At 39.5% G+C, this 24,990-nt stretch overlaps 1 protein-coding gene across 1 annotated transcript in view; it reads right to left on the bottom strand.

Moving 5' to 3' along the window:
- Positions 1 to 24,990, bottom strand: part of LOC138261986 (metalloreductase STEAP4-like) — a 166,701-nt gene that overhangs the window by 8,634 nt on the left and 133,077 nt on the right. Inside the window, exons 4-5 of the mRNA XM_069211598.1 lie at positions 23,328 to 23,855; positions 5,500 to 5,664 (exon numbers count right to left, since the gene is read on the bottom strand). Of these exons, the coding sequence (XP_069067699.1) occupies positions 5,500 to 5,664; positions 23,328 to 23,855 (693 nt within the window). The remainder of the gene's footprint in view (positions 1 to 5,499; positions 5,665 to 23,327; positions 23,856 to 24,990) is intronic.

Below are 24,990 nucleotides of genomic sequence, written 5' to 3'. Positions count from 1 at the left end.
GGAGGAAAAGAGCAAAGGAGCCCCTGAGGCCAGGGAATTGAAAGCATGTCTGTTGCCCAGGCCGACCTGCATAGAACTAAACTGCAAAATGATGAAGTAAGGAGTTGGATTCCGAGGCAAGCTGTTCAGCCAGGTTGTCCAAACCTCTGGGACATTGTCTGAAAAATCTACAGCGACAAACATAGATACACTGAAGGGGAACCTGTGACTGAGAAGGTCCTTCCCCAGAAGATGTATAGCTGAGAGAGATAGAGGAGATTCTGCACTGTCCAAAGATATATCACCCGGGCAAGAAGAACAAGAGACTGCTGCATCTCCCTGTAGTTGAGATATCCTCTGATCACCTAGCTGCTGGCCTGAATGCAAAATGATTGGTTCTGGATAGACAAAACAAATGAAGAAGTGTCCTCTAGACAGTGGGCAACTCTTTACAATTGGAGGAATTGGGTGTCTTCTGAGTGCTCCATCTACCCTGAGCTTTGGAACTCCCTATAAGTGCACCTAAACCCAATTTGCAGGGGTTACAAGAGTTGGAGAAACTAGTTGATGCCCTCTGTGAAAGTTTGCTGGATTTCTCCCTCTTTGACCATCCATTCAAATGTATAGACTCATTGGAATTAAAGCTTTTAATTCCTGAGAAGCAGGAACCTAGTGCACACCTGGTCTGAGATCTCCCCAAAAGGTATGTCAGGTGAGTGATTAACTTTGCTTTTCTTTCATGTGTCAGAAAGACCTCCCCCATGTATGTCTGATAAAGTGTCCCAAGGAATTGGAGTATGAGAGGGAAGCAGTAGAGACATCGAAATTCAAGAGAAAAATGTGTTCTTGAAGAAGGCTGCAAACCTAAAGAATGACTTCCTATGTTTTTAGAGAAGAAAACAATACAGTCAGTTTTCAAGGTAAGGCTGCACTTGAATCGCCCTAGAATGCAACATACCCACCAAAGGACCCAAGAATTTTGTAAAAAACCCTTGGCCCTGAGGGAAGACCAAAAGGAAAGACTAAAAATGTATAGTAATTCTCCATCACCATAAACTTTCGGTACTTCTGGTGGGTTAGACGATTGGGAATGTGGAAATAAGGTTCAAGCATTTCCTAAGAAGTCAGGTAATGTACTTTGTTGATTAACAGAAGCATGTTCTACAAAGCTACCATTTTGATGGTTTGATGGGGAATAAATTGTTTGACAACCATTTGAATCCACCAATATTTCTTTGAAGACTCTTGCACAAGAAACCACCTTTAACAAAACATGCAGAATGGGTAGCCACAGATGTTAAATAACATTTTTTTCCAAATTACCAAAGGTATGTAGTTATAACTAAATGAAGAAAACACAGGTAAACAACCTCCAGAAATAGACCACTTTGCAAGCTCAAGGTTCAGAGGCTAATCGGTCTCAGCTGCTGCGCAAACCAATTAAGACCATACCTATATTTGAAAGAGACTGCTATGGCAAGTTTCAGGGGGAGAAAAAATGGGGCATGACAAATACATAATAAAATAAAATAAAAACATCTTACTTGGAGGGAAGGAAATCTACTGCTCCAACAAAAGAAAACAAACAGGAAGTAGCAACAGATAATTTCTCCTTTTGGGCAATGCTGGGAAGTGGCAGCCATATTTAGGGAACTTTTTTAGTCAGCTTGATAGTCATTTTCCATGAGACGAGAAATTGCTCAAAGTGTAAGGACTGTATCAAGAAAGATGGATTAGAAGGGTATATATCTTGCTTGTGAGCATGGAGACTGAGGATAGTGCAGGTGTTTCCCAGTGAGTGGTGGCTCATGGGAGTAGACATTGCCTGCATGGTGACGGGGGTCACTTATTTCCTAAAGGAGTAGAAAGAATATCCCCAAAGACAACAGCATTACTCTTCTGGGGGTGAGGTTGTAGTTAATAATGGAGTAAGACATTAACATTATCCCCAGAGATAGGGAATGAGGATACGCATCCTTCTATCTACAATGATGGCACAGGCATGGAAGAATGAGGGTGTGTCACTCAAGTTTTTTTTAACCACCAAATTTGTGGGTACAGAAAATGTGCTTCATTCAGCACGTGAGTACATTTTGACTGCTGGGTGTGAGCAATTATGTTTTACTTTTAGTCATTTCAGTGCAGTGGGCCATTGGTTTGAGGTATACTGTAAGGACTTATCCTTGCTTTGATGCAATCCTAAATAGGGACCCACTACAACAGAAAAATGGATGGGGTGGTACAGCCCATCACCCAGATTCCCAAAATCTGGGCAAGCTGAGCTTCACCTTATATGAGTTTGAGTGCTCAAAGGTGGTGGGGAGTGTATGTTTGAATGCTTTGAACCAGGGGCTGTCCAGGTTGCCTTTAAGTTCCTATAGGGTAGCTGGGGTACTTTCTCAAAGTTAACCTTTTGAGGATCTGATTGCTTTAGGAGCTGATGCGCTAATGCAGGGGTGGTTCTGGGCTGGTTACGGGAGGGGGTTCCATCCTCAGTGGTACCATGATGTCAGATGTTGGTTACAGGCTGTGAACCCATTGCCTCCTTATCATGCATCCGTAGACTGAAATTCTGAAGACACTGATCATGCTGTCAGGTATTCTACGGTCTTTAGACACATTGCTGCCCCATGCTTTTCTTTGAACATCAACTCTCAGTCATGGTTGAGTTATCAAAAATTGAGCCCTCGGATCTGGCCCAGTGACATACTTTAATAAACAAAGAAAAGATCAATTTTATTAGCCACAAAAATGATGAGGCACATGGTTCAATTTTAGCTCCCCATTCTGTACATTATAAATATCTAAATAGCAGTCTTTAAAAACAGCTTAAAAGAAATGTGCATTTCTGTTAGTGAATCACAATGTTTTTTGTTGCCAACCACATCCTCCTAATATCATGATGGTACATTATTGTATATACATTTCCTGGCATCCATGGCTGCAAAACGTCCTGACATGAATGTTTTGATAAGCATGACTGCAAAAGGCATGACTCTGTCCATACACAGGTAAGACATGTCAACCATATATCACAGTCAGCAAGACCATTCTGTGCAACTGCATGCAACACTTTCCTCTGCATTTCCCGTGTTGTGACTGCCTCATGAGGTATATATGAGACAGACTAATTTATTTGGCCAGGCACCACCTTGCAATGTATGTTTAACTTCTCAGTACCCTAGTAGGCTGATCTCAACGTGAACAACACTTCAATCAAGCCCATGGGTGAAAGCGGATGACTCAAGGTAGCCAATGGCTTCAATGGGCTGGACCAAAGCCTATTTCTGAATATGTTAATAACATGAGATCAGACCTAAAATATAATTGCTGGCTAGGCCTAAAAGAGCATTGCTGTGCCTAGGAAGGTGTTTATTTCTTAAGAGTTGTCTAATAAAATCCTTGATAAATTCGCCCTGAACAAAAATATAATCAAAAAATATTGATGGGACAAATATTTACTCTATATGCATTGTATGTAAAGTGAAAAATATATCACCAATAAAATATAGATGACTAGAATATTGTCAAATACCTGGTAAGCACATTGAGTTTTAACTATAGCACACTACATTACTTTAAAAAAGTTATTAACTTTAAAATTTAAAAATATACTTATACCATAAAAATAAACACAGTCTAACATACACACATAAAATAAAATGATATACTTTAAAATAACTATAAAACATAATAAACATAATTGTTTAAAATATTATTTAAATATAAGTGCAAAATAAATTAAAAATAGTTATAATAATAAAAATGTATGAAATAACAACAGATAAAATAATAAACCAAATACTACAAAAGCTGAAAGTACATAAAATAATTTACATTTAACTCACTTTTAGTATTTCAGCATTTTGCATAATTGAATGTGTAGTTTTAATTCATTATACTTAGCCTATGTGCCTGCAAGGGACTGTTCCTTGACTGTGCAGGAAATGTTTAGCCATTCTTGCTAACATGAACTTTTCTTTCAGACTTCGTTCAGATGAAGTGCTAGTTTAGTGATAGATGCTCTATTGTTTTATACATAGTGACCCTGACAAAGTAACCCTGAGGACAGTACATTCAGAAACTGTGGAACCGGACTATGTATACAATTGTTTAAACCCACATGGATGATCTAAGATCGATGCCTTCTATGTGGGTAATGAGAATCCTCATTGATGTTGCAGTTCCATGTTGCATGACTGACTTTTATAGGGCAATTACTCCTTCTTCGTCATGTGGAGTAATAGATGAATGAATCATCTTGCACTATGAACTCCAATATACCGTCCCCATTTAGACTTTAGTCAGTCATCCCCACTTTTTTCTTCTGGCTGGATCCCCTTGGACTCTGAGAGGTCAAGTCCTCTCTACCCTTGCTCTTTATTCCAAAGCTTTGCTGAGACTTAGAACGTTTCCCCTGACCCCAAGAAGGAGACTTTTGACAGAGTTTCTAACATCCTGATGCTTTCCCTTATTACCTACTTTTGTGCCAACTTTGGTTAGTCACCTTTGGCCCCATATGTCATTTCTCCAAATTCATTTTGTACTTTTTCTTTTTACTATTTTGCCCAAATGTGTTCAGCCCAGCACATAGTGACTTTTGACTCATTAATCTGTAGGGTTTTCCTTGCCCTGGTTACCTAAGCTTAAATGACTTTTAAATTGCCTTAATGCTTAAAATAACTGAACAGTGCTTATTGTCTGTTCATTAGATAATTCTTCTGATGTTTTGCATTGCCTTCATCATAACTTTGTTTTTAGAATTGCCTACATGATTTTGAGTCCGAGCTTGTGATAAAAACCCTTCACCTTATTTCAGACTGGAGTTGTCCATGTGTGGCCAAATGGATCATAGTGTCACTCTAAATTGTTTGTTTGTTACTTTGATGCCTTGTGTCTCCACACCCTTATGGTAGGTGAAAAGATTCCTTGGACCTGGTTGTAAAGCATAATCCTGAGTAGAAAACTGCTTCCCCACTTCAAAGTCAGATAAGCATTCCATAAATAGATTAATGATAGTAATGTACCATTGTTCAAAGCAAAGCCTCTAATATAAAAGAACAATCAGAGTCACACAGTTACAATATTACTTTCCTATCGGCCAATATTCCCTATCCTCATGGATCAATGATTCCATTGGCACACTGCTTTGCAATTCAAATATCAGGTCAAAAACTACATACAGTAGGCACGTGTCATAAGAAGACTTTGGGAACAATGAACCTGGCCACATTATGGTGATAGATGGCAGAAAATATTCCTGGAGATTCACTTTGCATTTGACCTTTATAAAGACTACTGATTTTCGAAGTATGTTTACCTGAGACGCTTATTTAAGGATAAAGCAGGAGAAATTAATGTTGGTTTAATTTGAAACATCATTTTAGTGTCAAAAGATCTTTACAGTGTATGGATATTCAATGTTTAATTCACCTGAAGTAAACGGTTACTGAAAACAATGGATGAATCTTCGATATAATTGCTGAATTTAGTTTAATCAAATGCATATGTTACACTGACCTGTACGAATCGAAACTCCCTCCAGTTGACAATATTGCTCACCGATGGCAAGGAGGTTATCCCCAAAAGAACATAGAAAAAAAAGCCTAGGATTCCCGGAGCTAGATAGGCATCCGAACGCCAGGCATAATTTGGATCAAAAGGAGCTGTTGCATTGTTTTTGATCTGTAGCAAAATAAATGATAATCCTAATCAGCATTCAGTAGAAAAGTGAACATAAACAGACACACTATAGTGAAGAGACACAGAGGTTAACATAAGTTTAACATACGCAGGTATCTAAGTTATCAATACAGTGAAGTAACAAATAAAATATAAGTTTTAAAAAACACACACTTTAGCCAAGTAAACAGACATCAACTCAATGTCTTTGCACAGTTTTGTAAATAATTGGATCTAGATTGCCAGGCAGGGAGGTCAAAAGACATTTTTTAATTTCGAATGCAAAGGCAGAGGCTTTGCAGATAGGTTTGTTTGTGGCGCATGCCCAACGTTTTGTGAGTGGATATGCAGCAATGCAGTGATATCACTGAAGGGATTCTTCTTGGCTTCCTCTGTGGCTAGTTAACCTTTAAAGTCAGTCTGTCCATGGTAAACATAGTCAAACCCCCATTATGACTTGGAGAACGTTTCTACAGTTTCTGTCATTAGTGCCCACATTTCATTGTTAACGGGTAGCCAACACTTTGCACTTGGTAGGCTGCGTGCACCCAGTTTCTCAGAGGGTCAAACCTACAATTATGGCCAACAATGCAGTCTTTTATGCCCAGTTGTCCCAGCTTTACATTACTGCAGGTAGGGTGGTGCCAAAGTGCATCCTGAGTCTGTTTACGGCCTCTAGATCTGGAACAACGATTTCCTTGTTCTGTATATTACCATATGCACTTATATTGGGCTAATCAAAACATACGTTTTTATATTTGATGAGTTCCCCCTGTTTAGTGCCTCTAACCATGGACACACCGACAATGAAAATATGCAAATTGCACGAATATGAGGGCACTACTGTTATTATTTTCAATTTCTTAATAAGCTCTGTACAGCTTTGCATGTGATTACACCTATTTTCTCTATATTTTTTTATTCTCTGACCGGCTCTCTCTACTGAAGAAAGTGAAACCATTCCATCCAGAATGTACATAAATAACTTCCATTCAATCCTGTTGTACAAGGATGGTGGCAATACCCTACGTCATGGCAATACATACTGCATTTAGCCCCTCTCATTAAGAGCCTCTTATACACCACATCATGGTTCATCAAGGGTTTCAAGAAATATGACCAAACCACCTCTGGGTTGCTGGAACTCCGGTTGCTCTCTCTAACCACCACATAATCTTTAAAACCAGTTGAATAACCTACACGGTCATCACTACCAGAATGTCTGGTCTGTTGGTACACTCCCAGTCAGGACATCCTCAGTCAGGCCACAAACAAGTGCAAAAAATAAATTGAGGCAACTGGTGTTCTAAATCTATGCACTCAGGATCTGCAATGGCTTCCCTTTACCAGTAAGGAATACTCAAACCTTGCTCCAATTGAGAAGAGAGCTGAATATACGGTTCTATTCAGAACGCAATATCATGATAAACTAACAGTCCACCTCTGCTCTTAGAACCCTGCGTTCTTATAATCACCTTTTAACCGTATAATGGCTTTTGACCTTCCCACCTCCCGTGGCCTAGTCCAGCCCTCCTGAGCCAGCAGATGAAAAATAAAACAATAATAAGCTATTGTTTTATTTTTCATCTACTGGCTCCTAACCAGGGGGGCGACGCCCTCTGCCATTGGGGGGAGCCGTCCTTGGTCTAAAAACAAATATTAGAATGAACTGAGAAGGCGGTATGCATGGGTTTTTCTGCATGTGGGTCCCCAATTATTAAACAGAGTGTAAAATCAATGCAGCTCCTGGTAACATGTTTATTGTGCTTTGATGTTTTTACGCCTACTAATATAGTGGATCTAAACACGACCCCATTACCATGCAAAGGAAGCCATTGATTGCATATTAATTTGCCAGTAAAAGTCCACTTCTACTTCAAAGGCTGTCTTATCAGGTAGCAGTGCTAACAGCTATTCTCAGGGGGTTCACAAACTATGTTTTTAAATGTTGTGAAGTCCTGTAAAACAATATGTGAAATTACACGTTTAAATCCAAATTTGGCTTGAGGATCTGTAGCATGACATTTTTCACATTTTCGCATTAGCTTATGCTTCAAATAAACAGTTCTTGCAAGATACTAGGAGACTGGTTCAAGAAGTAAAAGTATCCTGGTGAGATATGTTCTGCACAATCTGCCCCTCTCCTCTAAATAAATCATGCAAAATTGTACAATGACACATTCCAAGACATTTCATGAATTTACCAGAACTCAAAATTTATAAATTACAACCATTTCAACAGTGCAAATAAAGTTTTGCCCAGTCCTATTCTCTGGTTTTCGTTTTTATTTGGCAGATTTGTTTCTATAGGCAAAGTATAGATGTGACTCCAAAACCTATCAGTTTAAAACATTAACACATCAGTCAAGATGTTTGCAATAGCTACAACTTTGAACCCATGCACATGAAAAAGGTTAGAGGCATGTCAAGTTGTGTTATATTCCCTGATTAAATGTGAACCTAGGAGACACCAAACCTTTATGATTTTTATTATTATTAATTACTCATTAGAACTTTTGCGAACCACCACTTACTGCATTGCTGCAGTTTTATAAACCTATAGGTAAGTGCAGAAAAAACCTTGCACAACATTGTGACCTTTATAGACTGCAGGCATTAAAGAGTGTGTTGGAGAAGTGCAGGGCAGGACTTTTAAGGTTACAATATGTGGAAACCTTTTAGTAATGGTACAAAAGAAGTAGGTGGTAATCTATGACTAGGGAATAGTGGGTGATGGTAATGAACTGATACATGTGAGCCAAATTAGAATCAATGGATAATAAATTATTGAATAAATCAGAAAGGTACATATTATGGGGGCAGATGCAGTTCCTGAAACCACCGCACCTGGGAGCAAGAGTCTGACACAAATCTAATGCTCACCTTGTGCATCATGGTTCAAATGTAGAAGGAACCATATCCTGGTGTATAGTAGATCTTCACTCTCCTATCTCCATACTCTCATTTCTTTTGGATCTAATTGTGTTTGAGAACTGGATTCATGGGGAGATCCTATTTATTCTGCTTAAATGTAAAACTAGCTTGAAGAATATTTTCTTAATTAAAATACTTGGGTATACAACTACTACCTCTACCTCTACTGACTTTGATGCATGAAGATTGGTTTACTACAGTTAGAAATGTAACGTCAATCCAAAAATTGATGGTAGGACGTTGCTAACTTCAAGATATTCAGTCTAGGAAGGAATCACTGAATTTGAAGTCTCATACAGAACAGACTAGGTACCTAGAAATAGTTGTCTGTGTGTAAAGGGAAAATTTCAACAAAGGCCCAGCATTAAAGCTGAAGAGGAAATAGACGTAATAAATAATTGAAGCAAGCTCTGTTCCCACCTTCTATTACCTCTGTTTGGTAATGCAATATTAGAAAAGACTGAAGATGTCAGAGCTTAGAGGAAGTAACAGATGTGAGTAGTGTTGGAAATTGGATTACTGGTTGGTAGGGGTGAACCCCTACTCAGGAAGTAACCAACCCCAAAAAACACTGTGATCAACCCTCTGGTGGGTTGGCACAAGAGCAGTCAGGCTTAATTTAGAGGCAACGTGTAAAGTATTCATGCAGCACTCCAAACAGTAATAAAGCGAAAACACAACACAAGAAAAAATCCACATCAATTTAGAAAAATAAAGAACAATTAAAAAAGTATTGAAGACCAAAATTACAAAAATCATTTGTTCTAGAGTAATGAATGTTTTAAATTTAAGGTAAAAACTAGCACCTAAAAGATCAAAGTGCTAACTTTGGACATTTAGACACATGAGACCAGGTCAAAGTCCGAAATATGGTGACCAAAATGGAGGGCAAGTCGAATGCAAGAAGTAGACTGGGCCCAGTTGATGTTCCCTTTGAACTTAGACAAAATGTGAAGAAAAAATCTCTGAGAAGGTAGAAGTTCAGTGTGTCAAGGCTGCAGGCGGTGTCCCAGGACTGGTAGAGCATCCCTATGGGGTGTTAGGTTTCACTCAGGCTCGGTTCAGGTGTGGGTTCAAGATTGTTGAGGCTCGGATCAGTAGACCAGCCAACAAGCCCTTGCAGTCACACTGAAGGACAGGCCTCTGAGGATTCAAGACAGACTTGTGCAGCCACCCCCCCACCAATTCTGCCAGTGATGGCCGAACCAGGCACACCTAATTCTTCCATTGTATGGCTATCTGGGAGAAATAAAAAAAGTCAAGCCACCAATTACACCTAGTCATGCGACCCAAGAACAGGCTGCAGGCACCAAATAGGGCAAGAAAATGCAATTTTTTTAATAGTGGCATTTTCAAAATTGTAATTTAAAATCCAACTTTATCATTGAAGAGGGTTTTAAGGTATAATTTCTCAGTCACCAAATACAAAATTTTACTTGTCAACAAATAAAAGTTAGCACTTATTAAATGTATTAAGGCAACCTGCTGTTATCTTATGGGAGAGGCAGGCATCACAGTAGTGAAAAAATTATTTTGGGGTTTTCACTACTAGAATGTGTAAATTTGAAAGTACATATCTAAAATATCTATTACAGTGGACCCTGCCCTATGGGCTTCCTAAGGCTTGCCTTAGGGATGACATACATGGAATAAAAGGGAGGTTTAAGGTTTAGCAAGGGAGTTATAATGCCTGGACCTGAAACATGTTTTGAGGGGCTACTCAAATGGGTGGAACAATAGATGCTGCAGGCCCACTGGTAGCATTTAATTTACAGGCCTGGGTATTTATTATCCCAATGTACTAGGGACTTAAAGGAAAATAAGTATACTAATCAGGAGTAAGCCAGTGTTACCATGTTTTAGGGAGAGAGCAAAAGCACTTTACCACTGGTGTGCAGTGGTAAAGTGTACAGAGTCATAGGCCAACAAAAACAAATTCAGAAAAATTGAAGGGTAAAGGTCAAAAGTTTGACTGGAGGGAGAAGCGAAAAATGAACTGACCAATTCTGAGACTCTTGACTTGTTCTGTTCATCTAATCACTGAAGATCCACTTCTAATTATCTTCAATTACAGCTAGGTAAAGGTTATATTCAAGCCCCTATTTAATACTACTAACAGTTGTAGAGTTCCACCTTGAACTACTGACTATGGTTAAACAAATGGTTGATTTGAAAACCAACCACAAATACATTCTCACTGAACAAAGACCTAAGTCATGTGCACTATATTGCTACTAAATCAAGTATTTCACTACATAACTCTTGTATCCTAGTTCATTGCATGTATCCTGCAGGGGAGTGTAGTGCCCACCATTCTGAGGTAGCTTCCTTGATATCTGAAGACATTAGGTACCTTACCCCTGTATACCTTGGTTTTTTAATATTATCTTCCATGCTTTCTTTCTTTCAAGTGTACTGTAAATCCTCATTCTGATACAAAGGGTTCCAACGTAGAGAACGCTTAAGGACTGCAGCACTGGAAAACAGGTAGGATACTTGCCTTTCTGTGAATTTTCTAAATAGTAAACACAAGGCCACAGACACGCATAGTAGAAGTAACTTTCCGGGCTCAAGGAGGCTGCTGTTCCTGTGAGATTTAGTTATTTTGCTGGAGCTTTATCATGAAAGCAATGACACACCTTGTTGATCAGATTCATGCCACTCATTTTATTATGTATACTCTTGTCATCTCTTCCTTAAAACAGAACAAGGGTCTCACAAAGGGTGACCGATAGTTCCAACATAAAAGGTATAACAGTGACGACAAAATTAGCAGATGCCTGGTGAAGGTGGCAGATAGGGCAATACAGAGGCAATTTGCATCAGAGATAGATTGGTCCCACATTCTTGAAATATTTCTGAAGACAAAGAGATTTGAGGACCAATCCTTTCAACTGGTAGCCTAGGAACACTCTTGAGATTGGGATTACATATAAGCAGGAAGGAAGGTTCAAACTCAGAGAAACAACTGAGTTTTGAAAGATCTGCATATGAGCATCCTGAGAATGGAAAAGTACGTGGCACCTACGTGACTAACTTGGATTAAAAAGGTGAAGTAATGGTTGAATATGAAGCTGAGGTACTTACCTGAGTCAACATGAACAGGAGAGGGCTCATTTTGGACCAGACACAAAGATGACCAAATGGATGGATATTTCCAGAATATTAGGCCACCATCAGTGAATGATATGATCTCAAATTTAAAAGAATGTACCACGGCCAACAGGAGAGAAAATATAAAATTGAAATAGGCTAAGGCTGAGATATGAGCCACAGGGGAGGCCACAATTGATTAGACAGTGGAAGAATGAAACAGAAGAAAAGAAACAGATTGAGATCTGGCAGCTAGGAAAGAGCAAAACCAGTTAACTACTTTCTTACACATGCCAAGATTGAAGAGGCTGGAAATAAGAGTGGAATGACCAGACGGTAACAAAAACTGAGGGAATACCTTGAAGCGCCAAAGTGGCTGAGTTTCGGTGGTCTAGCAACCTTCTGAGGTCATTAGAAACGTGTCACTGCTGTCTTAAGTGGTAAAACCCTGTTTGAATGGGATCAAGCAATAAATTGGATTCCAAATAGTCGGAAATGTAAAAATGTAATGCCCTTTCACGAGGTTTTGTGGATAAGGACAATAAAGAAATAGTGTTCATATCTTAAAACCATACAGTCAGCTGTTGTTTTTTGTATGAGTGGTATAACTAGTGTATGTTTCTAAATATTCAAGACAATGGCAGTAGAAAGAGACAGATTACAAAGTAGAGCGAGGGCTGAGTTTGACAGGGTACTAGAGGAGAACTGGACTCAATAGAGTCATATGACACATAAGTCTCTTCTGCTGAGATGGGACATAACTCATCAAGTGATAGCTTATTGCATACAGTTGATGATAGATTAAGAGTGGACAGTTATTCAGAAGGAGATTGAGAGGCACAACTAGAATAGTTTTATCATGAAAAAAGACAAGGTTGGATAAAGTTCCTAAGATGCACCTATAGTATTACTGCAAGCAGGACACAGTAGGGGGACTTTTACAATAGCACAAATATTCAGTGTAGAGTTACCTGAATTATCAGTTTCATTAGCACAGTATTCAATTCGAGCAAAACGTATGAGACACTAGGTAGTTTTTATTGGCTTCTCTGTACATATCTTGGATTTCACATTAAAGGTTTACCTCATATGTGTTCTAATGTTTTACCGTGGTGCTCAGCCTCACACAAATCTGCATTATACCATGGTGCAAAGGTAGACTTTCAGTTGGGGTGACACTGTTTAAAGGGTCTACTAGATTCAATAGTGTTCAGAATGCTAGTGTTCAAATTTGCAGCAATAAAATGCATCTGATGCAATTTTTTTAGAGGGAAAACACAAAGAGCTGAAGCCAGGTATGACAGATTAATTTTAGCTCAGGAAGGCTAGCAAACGAGTTTAAACGAGATGTGAGATGGAAGATCCAAATTATTTTTGTTCTGAAGCGGAGGAATAAATTTCCTAGGCAAGATGAGAAGAGTTGCATCAGAGGATGTTCCTCCTCATTCTTCCTTTTACTAGTTTGTGTGCCCAGGAAAAGGGGCACACCTAATTGTGTCAATTTGGGCCTTGAGTCCTTGGTTACTAAATCGCTCTAAGTAATCTGAAGCTTTGAGACATGGGATCACAAGAACAATTCAGAAAAATATCTAAAAACATTCAAATACATTGATTGAATGTTTTCACCACATATTCCACATTTGCCTTTCCTGTTTCATAGCCCCTTGTGATGTGATTTTCTGAACAAACACAGCCTGATTCACAAAAGTAAACGTACACTTTCGTGTAAGTGTATGGTTGTTTGCTATTCACAAAGGGATAAACGAGTAGTATCTTTACAAGTGTGGAGCCTCCGCACATAAATGGATAGGACAATCCTATCTTTTTATGGCTTCTACATCTGGATTTACACCTAGTAGTTATTTATTTTTTTCCAAGAATTCATCTTATAGAAATACTAAGTATTTTAACTCACACAGAGGCATACAAAGGATTCCTACATAAAATCTAGTAATCCATAAAAATGCTATAGTTACACAATGTAACATTGAACAATTAGCTGGATTACTCCCAAAATATCCTAACTTTCCTATGCATTAAAAAGGAAAAAATACAGTGGATCAGTACTGAGCTGGAGGTCAGTTTTTACCAATAATGAATAACTCAGAAATATACATAAAAGCTCTCATATGAAATTAATTTTAAAATAGCAAAGATGCCAACAGGATTCACTCCTGTGAATACACGGCACCTGAACTGTCATTCTACCACTGCTGCCGAGTTCCAAAGGGAACAGATTTGCCTCCATTGACAACATCAAATTGCACCATGTGGTCGATTCCGTACAGTAGACCTAGAGGTCCCTTGGGTAGTACCCACTCCCCTCTTACTACCCAACAAGACATACCTCTACAAACACTAAACAATGTTTCTGCAACTACATGTACAAGTAACAATGCTACAATTGCCTCCTTGAGCATGGGGAGGGCAGAGAATGAGCTTCTGCTGATTCCTGTTACAACTTCTTAGACAAGAACTATCCAAAATATGGAACAATACTACAATTCAATGCAGACAGGTGGGGTTGTCTACTATGGACCTCCACAAGAAATGGGTCCATCCACCAGTGCTACATTGGCTCCTGTGCTTGCACAGACTACCTTTGGTTATTTCATCGATATTGATTACTTTTCCTCAAATTAATCTAATTCTGAGACAGAAACTGTTTTTAAGATACGGTTTAAAAATAACTATTTAATTTATCCATGGAATTATCTGTGGATATTACTGACATTGTTTGCCTTTCTATTATGGATTGGGTTTGTCATTGTTTTCTTTCTTTTGAAAAATGGACTTTATCTTCCTGAATGAGCTGCTTCTGAGCCTTGGACAAGATTTTAGCTCCTTATCTTTCCTCCCATAAGGTTAGAAGAGACTGAACATTTCAGCAATTCCTATTCCAGGTGAGATAGTTTGTGATAAAGTTCTCTTTGATATATATGGTCCTACTGAGGTCATTCAAATTCCACGTGTGCATAAATATCATTGACTGATGTAATTACACCTGGTGTTGTTTCTCATGACTGGGATGTTCAGACAGTTGTATCTATACTTGCTAAGCTATATTAGTACACTGTTTTTGAAAGTGAAGATGTGTATATGAACACTGCAAATTATGGGTAAATGCACTGTTATCATCATTGGGCCCAATGCTTTCTTCACCAAGCTAGTAAACATAGATTAGTCTACAATTGCAAACAACGGGAACATTGTTAAACTCCACCTGTTGGAAGTTCCAAAACATATGTAGAAAAGTTTGCATATTTCACTGGGCATGACACTAGTAGGGCTAAGTCATAATATTTCCAATTACCACTATCCAAAATGTGTAAAATACTTCTAATCAACACCAAATTAATGAATTCAGACTCCTTTGTTTCCCGGCTTGCTGTTGAAGGCTATGTGTTTTGGAAAAACACTATTGAATTCAAGAGTGCATGGGGAACATAAGATTGGCAATTACAGGGTAGAGGAGCTTTAGTTAGAGCATGCCATATTCCCTTACAAATGATAATTTTGAATGAAACTATACAGCAAACATCCTGCTTAGAGTAAGCAAAAATAAAAGAAATGCATGCACTCAGCATCCCCCCACCAGGCATATTTGATAATTGGCAAACATTCCTAAATGTCACTAAAGAAGTATTGAATGCTTGGGTTCAGAATGGTACCTTTATTTGCTCACTTTCCAGTCCTAGCGGGTGGTTATTGTGGTTAAAGGACACAAATGGTTGCCAGGCACGTTTTGTTAATTCCGCCGGGGTTTCCGAACTAGCCGGCAAAACCCTTGCTTTGTCTCAGGTCAACTCTCAGGTACCGTCACTACAAATAGCATGGGCAAACTATGCCAACAATGGTTATGCTCTTCCACCTTAGCAGCATTGAAGAAACATCTTAGTTTTCTGTCAGATCAAGTAAACTTGAAACAATTCCTGTATGCCATTTATAATGAAATATGGAAGCTTTCCAAATGGAAACCGCTGCACGTTTAAGGCAGATAGATAAGGAAAACATGAAAAAGGCTTTAGCTGTTGTCGATAATGGCATGAACACTCTGTCCAACAGAATTTGTACCCTAAATAACATTGTGTCATCTGCGATTGATATCATTCAGAATGACATATCCATTTTACAACATGGGAAAAGTCAGCTGCGTTCTGTTATGCAGCTAGGTTGGAGAATTCAGGGTCTGAAAAATGGCTGCATGCCATGGATACACACTAACAGTAGCGATTTATTTGCTGATTTTAATTTGTCTAGAGAACAACAGATATTGACTTAAGAAGGAATCTACTTACACAATCCTTAATATCAAAAAGATAGAAAAGCTGCCTTTCACTGTGGTTAAAACACCACCAACAGTATGGTTAGTACATGGAGTTAAACAAATTGCCTATCTCCACTTTTTGTTTCTCAAAATGCTTGAACCATTTTGCTGTAGGCAGATATGGGCGGGTAGGAAACAGTTACATACATGAAGTGTGGGAGTTGCCTTTCAATTTCTGGTGTCTGAATAGCGAAACAGAGGTATTTCTTAGCAGAAGCAAAAGTGAGACTACTGTTAATCATTCTATCACCTGCAAGCAAGTGTCCTTGCACGGCCTTTACAAAGCTGAGGTCGCCAACTTGGCATGCTTCCCATCCGTTTGATTCATCCAGTATTTTATATACTTTTGAATGGAAGTTATGTGGTCCTGAACTATTAAAGCTGCTGCAGCATGAAGACTGGCATTGCCTATGCAATTTTGGTTTCCCAAATCGTAACTTGCAGCCATGTTCTATTCCTCGCCTCCCGGGAGATAAGAGTAGCAGATATGTGGCCTCACATTGCTACATCTAATGTAAATTTTGACAACCTGAGCACACTAAAGACGCTACTGTTCCAAAAACAAATAGCTATGACATCAGCCAAAGAGAAGTACAATCTCCAGATAGCAAGATCATCAGCTGAGATACACTCCCTATTAAATACCAATTTCACCAAGGACTTTGGAGAATTGGTAACCAGAATATTCAAAGCATCCGACACTACAGGATTGCTCATTTCTTTAAAGCTGTTGGTTCTAGATTTGTCTGCACCTTCCAGATCATGTTTGAAGTCATGTCTTCAGCCATACATTCCCTCTTTGAGTGTTTTTGACAGATCCCCAATAACTTTGGTGTTAATTGGCGGAATTCTGTTGCTGCTATTTTTGATAGAGTGGTTGTCCCATCTCAGCAAAGCAGAGTGATGGAGCTATTAATGGCCCAGCTGTGTCGTTAACGCATGATATAGTACTTCGGTGCTCCGTTGCTGAAGGAGCTGGAGCACGATTGGTTGTTGCCATTCAGACCTGTCTTATGGTGAGTGCAGCCGATATCCCATTACAACTGGTGCTTCCTCAAATGCGCACCTACAGTGTGTCTTGTTGTACACTCCGTGCCTCCTGTGGACAAGGAACTGTTAATGTTCTCGATGAGGGTTCATTCACGGTTGTGCCCCTTGATACGGAGGTTGATTTGTGAGGCAACGTATGAGCCACCTGTGAAATTTATGGCTCCAACACCTTTTGCCACCTACACAGGTACCTCTGCATTTGAGACTTCTGCACACTTCTGCCTCGTGGATCCCTCTGCCAACCCGCTGACGCCTGCCGAAGTGGAGTCCTTTTTGGTTTCTTTTGATGACATTGACAACCTCCTGCATGTTCACATTTATTGTTTGACCATTGCCTGTTTTTCACATGCAAATTGTGACACCAAATTGCTTTTTCAATTTGGCCTGTCTCTTGGCCTGCTTTGCTTGTCACTTTTGACATTATAGATCTATTGTGAATGTTTTTAAATTGTTTTAGTATATGTTTTTGAACATGCTTTTAGATTTTAGTGTAGAGCATGTTGGTCTCAGGCTCTTGCACCCTCACTAGGAATGATTGCTTAGCACCCTTGTTTTGGCAATGGGGAGGGTGTCGTGGGTCGATTTTAGTTCCCCGGCCTGGGCACATCAGGGGGCATATTTATACTCCGTTTGCGCCGGAATTGCGTCGTTTTTTTTTACGCAATTTCGACGCAAAACTAACTCCATATTTATACTTTGGCGTTAGATGCGTCTAGCGCCAAAGTCCATGGAGTTAGCGTCATTTTTTAGCGTGGACACCTACTTTGCGTTAATGAGATGCAAGGTAGGCGTTCCCGTCTAAAAAATCGACTCCGAGGCATGTGCGTCGGATTTATACTCCCGGGAGTGGGCAGGTCAAAAAAAATGACATACGGCCGCTTTTGCGCCGTTTTTTAGCGCCTGCAAAAGGCAGGCGTTAAGGGACCTGTGGGCTCTGAAGGAGCCCAGAGGTGACCTCCCATGCCCCCAGGGACCCCCCCTGTCACCCTTGCCCACCCCAGGAGGACACCCAAGGCTGGAGGGACCCATCCCAGGGACATTCAGGTAAGTTTTTTTTTTTTTTTGTGGCATAGGGGGGCCTGGTTTGTGCCCCCCTACATGCCACTATGCCCAATGACCATGCCCAGGGGACAGAAGTCCCCTGGGCATGGCCATTGGGCAAGGGGGCATGACTCCTGTCTTTACTAAGACAGGAGTCATTTCTATGGGGGTTGGGAGTGAAAAAAAAATGGCGCAAATCGGGTTGAGGCGCAAAAATTGCCTCAACCTGACTTGCCCCATTTCTTGACGCCCAAGCTCCATTTTCCCCTACGCCGGCGCTGCCTGGTGTACGTCGTTTTTTTTAACGCACACCAGACGGCGCCGGCGGCTAACGCCGGCTAACGTCATTCAATAAATACGGCGCCCGCATGGCGCTTCAGAATGGCGTTAGCCGGCGCTAATTTTTTTGACGCAAAACTGCGTTAGCGCAGTTTTGCGTCAAAAAGTATAAATATGGGCCCAGATAGCTTAGATTTTAGCTTGCAGACCTATTGTCCTTTTTACCTACCCCCTTTAACCTTTTTATCATAGTCTGTTTTATTCTATGTAATTATTTATTTCCTTCTACTACTGCTTGCAGATGTGTGCATTTTAGAGAATTTTTTTTCATTGTCCTAATCAGTTTCATTCTGAGAAATCGTCATTATCAGTGATGTATGTGGGTAATGTCATCATGCGCCTTTTGTTTTACGGTGACAAGAACAGAATGCAAACATGCCAGGTATTTGTTATGTACTTGCTGACACAAGTTTGTGCACAGAATCTGATGTTTAGGTACATACTTGCATCAGGATTCCAGCACAAACAACTACATGTGCCTTATAAAAATACCTCACAAGACCAAGGTTGTTAGAGGGGGTTCCACCAGGATACACCATCCAGACTCCAGGCCACTTTGCAGCAAATCTCAGCATTGCGTCTCTGAGATTCCTAATCTGGAGACAAAGGAGCCGATCTCATCCCAATGTAACAGAGTTGGGGGAGTCTTTCATGAACACTATTGGCAGATTTGGCTTACCATGCCCAGCTCTCGCTTTAGGGTAGGGTTTAGGCGTTATTACTAGGAATTGCATATTTCATGTCTTTGTAATATGTTGGGAGTTTTCATATTTAACACAATTACCCTCCCCACTCTGCTATCACATGCATTTTATCGTAGATTGTAGTCTTTTCAATAAATATATTGGAAACTGTCCTGCATCTCCTTCATTGTCTGTGTGTGTGTGTGTAAGAGACTTATTGCTAACATGAGAAAATGGCAAAGATGTATTACACCACAACTTCCCTGAGAGGTCTCCAGTGTTCATGCTATAGGCTTCCAGAAATCACCTTGACTACTTGGGTTTAGGTGAGGTACTGCTTGAGAGTCTGGAAGTTTGGGCCAACAGCTTCTAATTGGCGTAGGAGTAAGTCAGTCACCTACTAACAAAAAGGTTGCTGCCCCTAATCCAGCAGGCTCGCTGAGAGGTGAGAGTCATTCCCGACAATATTTAATATCACTCTGTACAAAAGATGATAATAAAAACTTTGGACAGGAGGTTTTGCAGTGCATTTTTTTCCTTTATAGAGTTATGTTTTCCTAAATTGCATAATACACGTCACTACTTCAGTAGCAAACTCAAAGGCCTTCATTTCAAATGAAGTAATCAGTGCTTTCATCCTTGTGCGATATTCATACCCTTTAAAAATTAGGAAAATAATCTGTTCTTTTATCTCTTTAAAATATAAAGTCAAGAAGTATATGAGGTATACTCTGTTTCACACCAAGAATGCAATGGAAGTTTCCTTGACTTTAGTGGATTTTTTTCATTGGGAAGCTATTCTCTATCCAGGGTCTACACCAATACAGAGCCATAAAAGTTGATTTCTGAGTCTCTTATTGGAATTTTTTTAAATAAATGGAAGACCCCTGGAACTCTCAAATTTTCAATAGAATGGGCTACTGATTTTTTTAATCAATAGGTAATACCTTTCTACCAATAAGCGAAGTACTCTAGCTGTTTTAGCAAGAACTACTTTTACCTTTTGTCTTTTGATCTGTGTTTCGAAATTATATACCTCAAATTTAAACTGAGAATTTGTAGTAAATGAAGTGATTTAACATGCCAGAAGGTCTGCGAAAGAATGAAGAACCCCTAACAGTTCGAGCAGAAAATGGTTGTTTAGTCTCATTCTTTAATAAAGAAGACATAAACCTCTGGGTGGAAGATTTTGCTAATAAGACCCAAGAGGTGAAGTCTAAATCAAGGTGTAAAACTTGAATCATTGAATTTTGGGAGGCAGGGAATATATTTTTCAAAATCACCCTTTCCACGGGGTCCCAACTTACACTGTTGTCAAGACACAGCAGCTCTGCCCTACATAGAGCTTGAGGGACCTGTTTGCTCTATTTGCTTTTTTTAAGTGGGCCTGCCACCATATAGGGCATTGAATTTTGCACCGGGAATATGGCAGAGAAGAACTGCAAGGCATTTTTTTGCACGGATGTGGTGGACCAGTCTGTGACGACTGGGCCACCGAAATTACCAGATTGAATTGAGGTCAAGGTGAGACCTGCAGAAAAATGTTGGCAGCAGCCAGCTGTATTTAAGATTCTTATATTCACGAAGAAGAGTCCTGGCGATTGTCTGCGTTGCATTTATGTTTTTGCTAGTTTGGTGCCTCATCATTCTTATGGGCGAGCGCAAAGCGCTCCGTCCATGATGTAATCTCTCGTTGGTCTTCAAACCACGCCCAGGTCACGTCAGTCACTTTTATTGGTTCCTGGGCTTGCTCTTTAAAATCTGCTTGCTTTCATTTGTTAAAGGCATACGTCATGCCTTTTCCGGTGTTTAGCCCACCTACACAGCACCGGTAAAGTACTGAAACCATTCGAGGCTCAATGTTTTCAGGCCGGGTTTCCGGACTACTTTATCTGTTAATTATCCCCGCAACGCGATCGCGCTGGGGGTTACGTTTTTAATTTCAGCGCTATTGCAGTGCATTTTACATAGCGCGATCGTGCTGTGTTTTTTTTTCATTTTGTTGCAAGAAAAGTCCGGTTAGGAGTTTACAACGCAAATAGCTCTAACTCGAGCAAATGCGAGCCCGTTGCATTGAAAATGCTTGTTTGTTTTCTTTCCTTTTATGATTCCTGCGGTTTCCGACAATTGGATCCTCTAATTACCTTGATTAAAGATTGTGTTTTAGCTTTGTTGCTTTCTTTTGTTTTGTTGCCTTAATCCATATGAACTCCAGAATTCCTTGTGATCTGGGCTACTAATGATTCTTTATTGTTTACTAGCAGAACCAAATTCTTGGAAGCAGAGCGAGGGAGTTATCATCAGACTCTTCTATACAACGTTTGCATGCATTTCACTGTGATTTCCTGCATCTTTACAGTGTAATGCTCCAATCCAATGGACAGATATGGATGTCCGATAATAGAGCACAGCTTCTGGGACTGTCGAGGTTTGCATTCGAACCTAGCATCTGTGTCCTCAAACATCCAGTATAATGAAGAGTTATCCGTGCATTTGGGCAGTTTGTACTTAATCATGGAAATTAGGAATGGGCTAAACTGCACGTTTTGCTCTATTTTGTGTTTTTGTAACACTCAAAAAGAAAGCGTATTCCACCCAACAGAAACCTATAATCGTGAAAATAAAAGAATAGTCTGGCCCAAGTACGAACCATTCGAGCCAGACACCCTCTGTAGAAATCAAAAAAATGTTGCACAGATTTTCAAAGCATTTGAACTAGTTTGTGTGTTAACAATATCTATTAGATTAAAAACAATCAATTAAAACAATACTCAACAGATTTACTAAGAACTTATGCAAAGCAGCACAGCAACTAAAATTGTTGTGCTGCATTGTGTGAAACGGAGCAAGAAAATCAGCTACATTTCTACTAAGATGTGGTGCTGTTCTCCTCTCTCCCTGAGCTGACACACTTTTGGCAGCCATTCACCAGTGCACGCACCCTTGGAACGTAGTGCAATGGTGTCTGCATTCTTTAAAACAGGTATTTTGCTGGAGGGTACAAAAACTATGATTTAAACTTTTGCCCGTTTTTGTATGGGTGCTGTAAAATACATCACACAAGCAAAGTAGGAAAAACGAAGAGATGCGAAAACGCATCTCCCTGTTATGCCTGCCTTGAAAAGGCATTGGATTTTGGTGCAAATCCCTTTCTATGATTTATTGTAGGTAGGGATTATCATCAAAAGCTATGGGTGGTTCCATGGGAAAACCCATGCACCACCCATGGAACGCTCACCTAATACACAGTAATGTAAGGCAGTGCATTGCGTAACTTTGTGATACTTTGAGATCCTATCCAACTCAAGTCCCGATTTCTGTTGAATTGTAAGGGCCTAATTTTGATGTCTGAGAAGGGAAATACTCTGTCTCAAACTTGACCGATGTCCAGCCTTATTATGATCCCATTATATCCTATTGGGATTTGAGTACACTGGACGGGATATCTGTCACGGTCTTGACGAAGTATTCCCTCCGTCAACATCCTAATCAGGCCCTAAACCTAACATTAACCCTCTGCATCAGGTTTCAATGACAAAAGTAATGCAAACCCGATGCAAAGCGTTAGTAAATTTGGGCCTATATCTTTATGACTTTAAAAATGTTGGGAGTGATGAACAATGGTTACAAGTAGCATTTGAAATTATTCACACACAGATAAATCTAATCTATCAGAAAAATATTCACAACACTACACTTCCTCAAGCAACTGTGTTTTCTTTACCTTACTTTTCAACTGTAAAGGGAAAAGAAAACCATCTTTTGACCAACGAAAACCCTGTTATCCAGCTTGAGTTCAATATCCTCCTTTGCAAACTAAACAATTGATTAAACCTTTAACATCACCCCTAGTATGAAAAGGGCAAAATGAAAATGACAAATTTGAAGTATTTGAGTCATACCATTGATATTTTATTTGTCCATTGGGGCAACGTAAAGAAAGAAAACATAGTTAACTTCATTAACAATGAAAAATGGGGATCTAAGAGACTAGGGAGTTGGTGTATGTCTTTAAAAATTGATTGGTGCATGTCCAACCATCTAAACCTTTCCTTACACCTATCACCTGACACACTCGGCTAAAAAGACAGTGGGATGTAAACCCCTAAATTTGCATTCATGTAAAAGTTCTCGATGTGTTACCACGTTCATCTCAACACTAGAGAAATTAGAATAAGGACGAAAGTAATGTAGTTTACCTGTGTAATGGCCCAATTGTTCATCCACCATCTCACGTAATATCGAATGGGTATTACAAGCGTGTAAATAACATGCAGAAAGGCATAACCTAAAGCTACAAGTCCAAGCTGTTTTCTGCATAGCATCCATTTATCAAGCCAATCAGGGAAGCGACTGTATTTTGTTCCTCTGTACAGCTGGATAATTGCAGCAATGATTCCGGCAAGGTAAACTAAGGCAAGAAGGATGAGGGACACGATTGGGAAGACTCTGTTCGGAATTGCAATCATGATTGCATAAGTATAATCTTCTCCTGTGGTAACGTAGCTGTAGATCACCTCGGTAACCACACAGTACAAGAAAATGACTGCAGCTAGCACACTAGATATGTACATGGGAATTTTCCACATGGGAAATAGTTGTAGTGGGTAATTTTCCACCTCCTTTGCTGCCATGAGAGATCCTTGGTCAAGTGGGGTAAGGCCAAGAGTCCGGACAATCTCCATGACCATCTGCTTAGACTTGCTGTCATGTCCGCACACAAACACCTGCAGGCAAAAACACATTTGTATTTACAATTTTCATACTGAGATAAAAGACAGAGGCAATTTGCGCCTTTTTAAGCAGCACGTCATCATAAAACCTACTCATTTAAAAATATGCAGATTCATATTAACAGTAAGAACACTCTGCTAAGGTTACTACACAATAATTGGCTTTTAAACTTAACTCTACAATAACTTATTTGTGTTTTGGAACTAATATAGGCACGCTCATTTTTTATTGACTTACTTTATGAGTAGCTCGAACAAATGCCTGTTAATCTCCATGAATTTTATATTGGTCAACACCAAGTGCTTTTACAAGTTTTTAAACGGCAGTTTGTAATTGTGATTGGACATGAAAGTTATTGTTTCATGCCGTCAGTACTATCCGGTTTTACTGTGTCAAATATTATGGTTAGAATCCCAACAATAAACTCAAATCAAGTGCACATGTTTTTTTAAAGTTTTAGTCCAAAGACGGGCAAAATTGTAATCTCCAAAGTGTATGAGGAAGGTGACATATCTGGTGTTGGTGTCTGGGAGGTAATCCCAACAATCAGAATTTGCTGGACCCTAATTGTATCAAAAGGGATCATTTATCTCTTTTATCACGAGCCAATCGTACCAGGGATCATTAAAATGGTGATCAAGTACTCATTTAGCCCTTGACTTTAAAGCTTGTGAGGCACAGCAGTGAAAAGCTGACTAAGATAGGTGCCATGGTTAAGAAATTCAAAACTCAGCACTGCAGAACAATAACACCTTATAAATCAATTTCTCGACAGTGTTTTTATTTTTAAAAGGAAAGTAATTTCATACACACATAGCTAAATATCAGGCCTAAAATTACAAATATATATGTGATGTCGGTAAGATTGAAAAACTGGAATCCCCAAACAGGCCATTGCAAAGTAACCAGAGTGGAAATCACCTACCTTAAACATTTATCATGGGGACTGCTATTCCCCAAAACATTGTCTGTTCTGGTTATCTGTGCAGTACCAGATGACAATGTGTGTGCCTGTAGGCTGTAACCCAGAAAAGCAGCAATATCTCTGTAGTATCTTGTGAGTTATAAATGATGGAATTTAGAATGTTAAGTTTGCGGTTACACACAGATGAATAAAGACAAGTAATA

This window comes from Pleurodeles waltl, chromosome 10, assembly GCF_031143425.1.
Source record: "Pleurodeles waltl isolate 20211129_DDA chromosome 10, aPleWal1.hap1.20221129, whole genome shotgun sequence".
NCBI lineage: Eukaryota > Metazoa > Chordata > Amphibia > Caudata > Salamandridae > Pleurodeles > Pleurodeles waltl.
Note: the sequence above shows the minus strand (reverse complement) of the source record. Positions and strands in the feature narration are given on the sequence as shown.